The sequence below is a fragment of the Barbatula barbatula genome (assembly GCF_947034865.1).
Source record: "Barbatula barbatula genome assembly, chromosome: 1".
NCBI classification, from domain to species: Eukaryota; Metazoa; Chordata; class Actinopteri; order Cypriniformes; family Nemacheilidae; genus Barbatula; species Barbatula barbatula.
In genome coordinates, this window is record NC_136766.1 from 15708647 (window position 1) to 15714646 (window position 6000).

A 6000-nucleotide genomic window follows, 5' to 3' on the forward strand; every position below is an offset into this window, starting at 1 on the left:
ACAGTGATATTGATTGTGCTCACAGTATGAGATCTGCTCTAATGGCTTCACGGGCATGATGACATTTCTGACAGAAGTTCTGTTTTTGATCCTTCCATACAGTATATACAATACATACTGAATAATGTGTTGATTTAACCCCTTTGCTACATTATGCTGTCCTGGAAAAACAGAAAAGTTGCGTTGGAAAGATCTATGTGCTACATAGCAAACATAGTTCATGCAGGGCCAGCAGCAGGACTCCTCTCTCTCTTTCATCAAATACAGATTTGATATAGACATGAGTGACTCTGCCTGAACTATATCACAGTCTCCTTCATCTTAATCAGGCCTGCTAGACTACAAAGCCCATAATTCATAATTCATGTAGGTCTGGTAGCTTTAATGTGATTAGGTTGTTTCAATGAGCCATGTGTGGTTTCATAAAGGACCAGCTGGTGGTGTGTCATCTCTATAAAGACAGATCTGCTGAGTTTCCACGCGTACATCTCAACAACATGATCTGACAGACGCATTGGATTGTTTCCCTTGGTAATAAGCTTTGATTAACAGAGGAAAATAACAATAACACTTTGATGCTTCGTAGATCTTTTATGTTGATGGCTGTCCCCAGTGCTCTGATTTTATGTCCTAAACACTGTTCCAATCACAATATAATATTCGGTTTATTTATCACCATGTAACATCAGATTAGATTAGATTCAACTTTATTGTCATTACACATATACAAGTACAGTGTAACGAAATGTAGTATTCATATAGTAAACATACTGTAAGTATTCATGTAAAATTAACAATATAGCATTGATAATGAAGCAATAATCCATAAAAGGCTGTGTATTAGAGTGAATTTAAGTAAGGGATGCTAAGCTAATTTAAAATTACACAAGATATATTTCAAAAGCACATACAAATCAAGTCATTTCAATTTGATTCGATTAAAAAAGCACAATAAATAACATGTGCAAGTGCTTGACACTACAGATGAAGTTAAAAACGTAAAAACGCAGTCGTGGCCTAATGGTTAGAGAGTCGGACTTGTGACCAGAAAGTTGCCAGTTCGATCCTTAGGGCCAGCAGGTAATGACTGCCCTTGAGCAGGTACCTTAACCATATTTGCTCCCCGGGCGCTGCAGTGATAGCTGCCCATTGCTCCGGGTGATGTGTGTTCACGACTTGCTGTGCGTGTGTTCACTACTCTCTGGATGGGTTAGATGCAGAGGTCACATTTCAGGTATGGTTCACCATAACTGACAAATAGGTAACTTTCACTTTAATCCACAATAATTATTTGTATAATTCCTGCTGTTTTATGCTTATATTATGTTATATGCTATGTTTATTATGTGCGTATAACCTATCCGCTTAATGATAGAATTTAAAGCGATATGAAAGTAAACGGCTCATGCTTTTAAATCAGCCCCGCATATACACATTATTGTCATAAAGCTGATCGTTATATGCAGCGTTGCATTATGTTTGACAAACCTAATATCTGGAGTAGTTTTGGCCGTAGTGACACAGGCGTACACCTAATAGTGCTCTGTGTATTAGATGTTTTTCAGGAATTTAAACAGTCACATATTTTATGTCATGCTTTGGCTTGCACTCCAAGCCCACCACTTCCAACTGGGCCAGGCTCACACTAGTCAAACGAACCAGGGGGCCGTTCGATTGGGACAGTGTGAGTAAAACCTAAGCCTGTCTTATTTTAAATGCAGATTTGTGCAGCGATGCAATTCTGTCCCTGGGTAATAAGGAGGTTTTGTCCAGGTCTTCCTTATCTTTTTACCATTTTGCACCTATTGTGCATGATCAAATGTGAGTGGTCTGCAAGCACCTGAAACCCTGAGGGATTCTGTGATCTGATTCTCTATGTCTCTATGAGTGTGCTTGTACATACATACGTGTGCTGTGCTGGTAAGTATGTGATGATAATCCAGCTCTGGATTAGCCATCTGTGTAAATCTACACAGCGACAACATGTAAAGCTGTTTTCTGTGTAACCCGATCAGACCGCAAAAACATTAATTTAGTGAAAGTCTGTACTATTTAAAATGTGTTTAATACTACCGTCAATCATAATGTCAAATTATTGCTGGATTTTACATATAATATTTGATTGTAAACTCTGCTCATCCATGTTTGCTGTTTAATATGCATGAGGTGTAGGATTCATGCCCAATAATTTTTATGTGGGTGGAGATACGGGGTTTGACGCCACAGAAAACAAATGTAATTAAATGGTTTTCTTTCATCAACAAAGATCAAAACAAATTTGATTCCTCATGATATGACCACTTTTACCTCAAAAGATGACTTCGGTTAGTTTTAATGAATAACAACTGCAAAAGACGAGTTCATTTAAAACATTTCTTAGAAGGAACAAAACAGCCTGAGGCGCTCTGAAGGATTTGGGAAGGTAAAGCTGCGGAGCGGTGGAACTGTTCGAAGCAGTTTCATTTTAAGAACACAACAAGACTTCTGCTGTATTTCCTCTTTCTACAGCCCTGAGCTCAACAAAACTGCCCTATGCACAAGACCCTCTATTTGTTTCTTTCACAGGCAAGACTTTAGACAAGAAGAGAAATCCAAAAGACTAAAAAAGATTACAAAACCAAATTAAATATCAGCTACTAACAGTGGCAAAGACCAAAAATCGACCCCTTAATTTGACTATTAAATGCAGTATGTTTTCAATTTCATATGAATAAATTGAACTGCAGTAGAACTAGTGTTCCAGGCTATCAAAACCAAGCACTAATTGCAGGATCTGTAGTCTTTTGATATTATTCTGCCTAGTGTCCATGACATCAAATCTTTTCTATGCCACATACTGTAAATACTAAATTGACTCAGAATGCTGATGGATGTCATAAGCGTGAATCAACTAAAGAACAGATTCTCTAGAAGAAGTTTGCTGGAGTAAAGGTAAATCACAATACATTTTGGTGAGAATATTTCAATTACTCGTTGCAATCTATGGGAAGAAATGGGTTTTAAAAGGAATTGGTCTGTGCATGGTGCTACCGGATAAGACTTAAACAGGTAGCTTAAACAGTTAGAAATTTACAGTCCAGAGTTGTGCAAATCTGCACTCCAGAGACACAAAACCTCTTCGAGGTTATTTATATACATACATAGGAGCTCTTTTAAATGCACATAACAGACCACAAAAACAGAGCTGAAAAAAGCATGCAGTGGCTTGTCACAAAATAAACCGGCCTCAGTCTAGCCGTGACATCTCAAAAGACATCTACAATAAAACCCAACAAGTGCAAAAAACTCGGATTGGTTAGAAGGCCATTAACCAAATTGTTTGTGCTCTGTTAATATGAGACCAGGCAGCTTGTTTTTAGCTGCTAATTGACTCCCACTGTAATCAGTGCTAGAATGATGATGATGATGCTGATGATGATCCGCCGCAGACTGCCAAACGCATCACTGAGGTCAGAACAATAGCACTGAGGACGACGGCAACAGGGACAGATTAGTTTCTATTGTGTTTCCGCCTGTTATCGACGGTTTTAGTAGTGATCCTCTTTCTTTCTCACTCAGCACCATGCATTGATCGTCCCTTTCTTCCCCTTTACTCTTTCTGTGGCTCTCTCTCTAATTCAGTGTTGGTTTAGGATGCCGTGTGTGCTCTCTAGGTTTCTAACACCAGTGTCTGTCCTGACTCCTGTCTGTGGTTAACTCATTTTTACAATGCAAAACCACCTGGTTCTACATTGTGTCCCTCATCTCTTACATAACACGCTACAAGCAAAGAAGAACCAATCCACCAGCAGATACACAAGCACATTCACTTTCACACACACAGTCACATCACTTTACAGTGCGTGGTATAAAAACCCAGAACATTATTGCATAATCGGCACAGCTGGTGCTGTTTTCATTTGAGATTAGAACCAAAGAGGAGTAAATCTACTGTATTACGTCCTCCTCATCAACCTACAGTATTTAGAAAGAAATGTGGCTCTAGGCCACTTTAATGAGACACTAAATGATGATGTATTATATTTTTCAGACCAACTGTTTCAATAACGCTTCCTAACTTTATCATACCTTTGTGCCATAGAAATCTCAGGTTTGTGGAACACACCAATCACAAAACAGGTCATAAAACCTTATCTGCATTTAGGTGTAGTAACACAAACACATGTTGCACAAGAAGTGCTTTATAATTTATAACACTTTTCAATCATACCAATTCTTATAAATGTTCACCATTGTCAAATCATTGTTTTGCATGAGTGTAACTACAGTAAATATGGCTAGTGGCCTGTGTAACACAGTACTATCGATAAACATGTACGAGCAAACACGGATAGAGCAAAGTGTCACATAGAAGAAGAAAAAAAATCACACACACACTTTATTGCCCTACGTGTAATGGGCATTCCCTACATTTAAAAACAGACCAGTGAAGCACAACACACTAAACCAATATATGCAGCTAACACGGTACTCAAGCACCCCCTGGTTAACTAAAAATGTTCCCCTAACCTCTAACCCTGTGACCATCATATAGCCAATTAATTCAGCCATTAAAAACCAAAACAACTCAAAAACATACACACTGCATTCTGTACAAAAACACATGGTTGATGATGCAATCTACTCACAAGGCCTATAATAGCTACACTAATGGATGATAACATTAAAAATGTGGATGGAGATTCATCCATCTGACACCATAACAATTTAGAAAGATGACAAATCGACCCTGATGGCCAGTCACAGATCACTGCAGTTTGCTGTGAACTCACATTACCTGTCAAATTGGGACAAGCACTCACATGCACCTACAAACAAAACTAAACCACTGTAAAGTGACACCATTCGCTCATAACAAAATAAAAGTGTTTAAAAACGTTACAAATGTTAGATGTTATCTAATAAAGGGGCGTGAGTTTTGCAAGGCAATCCAAAACTGGTTATTCTGCTTTACCTGTCTGATTTCCAGATAACTGAGATTTAAAAGTTTTTCAGGCAACGTGAAAACAGAAAACGTCAACAACGTCATCAGAAAACGTCGACTGGATCCACGTCCAGTTAATTTGATTATGAAGTCCTATTTATTTAAAACGACCTTTAACCGCAAATGTGGAAATCACGACAGATGAACAATTCTTGTTGTTTTTGGTCTAGTCGTTCACTCTGAGTGTGATATACCTGTACGACACCTGTTTCCTGATGGTAAGGTGCAGAAACTCGCTGCAATCCGCTTGGATATCAGGAGACAGTCCTTCTCTCCCAGGTGCCAGTCTCTCTGTCCCGTTCCCCGGACACTGCTGCTGTTTTAAAGTTGCTCCGGTGTGTCCAGTTTCAGACAGGAACACGTCCTCTTCCTCCACTACATCCTCCAAGATCGGTGGCACCACCAGCATGGTCAGTGAGTCCGCGGAGCTGTGCGCACCGTCAACGGTGGCGCCTGATGCTTCTGCCATTTAGGCTATTTACTACCAAGCTATCGCTAATGCAAAGTGTGCCAATGAAAGGTAAGTTGAGTTAATATACAAGTGATTGCTGATAGGTTGCACGGTTGAAATTGTAGCGAAATTGTGTTTCCGAGCAGTTTGTGATAGTTCAGGTCTTTACCTTCAGTTTCGGGTGAATTTGCTGTCTGTGGAGCAGAAGACCACCGCGAAATACACAGCTGACTGACTGTGGCTAAAAGCCCCGCCTACCTCCACTACCGCTGCAGAATTATCCAATTAAAAGGCAGAATTACAATAAATCCCGACAATCTTCAAGTGGTGCTCGCTGCAGAGCAAATGGGCGGACGTTAGACGTCCAGCGAGGAGGAGCTACAGATCCAACGAGGAGGAGCTACTGTTCACATCCAGCGAGGAGGAGCTACATGATGTCTATGGATATCGAAGTATTTGCTAGTCTTGTTGAGTATTTGCTAGTCTTGTTGAGTGTTTGCTAGTCTTGTTGAGTATTTGCTAGTCTTGTTGAGTATTTGCTAGTCTTGTTGAGTATTTGCTTGTC

General features: G+C 39.6%; 1 protein-coding gene across 3 annotated transcripts in view; it reads right to left on the bottom strand.

Annotated features, from left to right (window-relative positions):
- Positions 1 to 5786, bottom strand: part of dgkza (diacylglycerol kinase, zeta a) — a 104757-nt gene extending 98971 nt beyond the window's left edge. For 2 of the 3 annotated variants that reach the window (XM_079452940.1, XM_079452938.1), the window contains exon 1: positions 5179 to 5786. In XM_079452940.1, coding sequence (XP_079309066.1) covers positions 5179 to 5453 — 275 coding nt within the window. In that variant the 5' untranslated portion in view covers positions 5454 to 5786. The remainder of the gene's footprint in view (positions 1 to 5178) is intronic. The other variant, XM_079452939.1, reaches the window with a different exon arrangement.
- Positions 5787 to 6000: the final 214 nt, after the last annotated feature.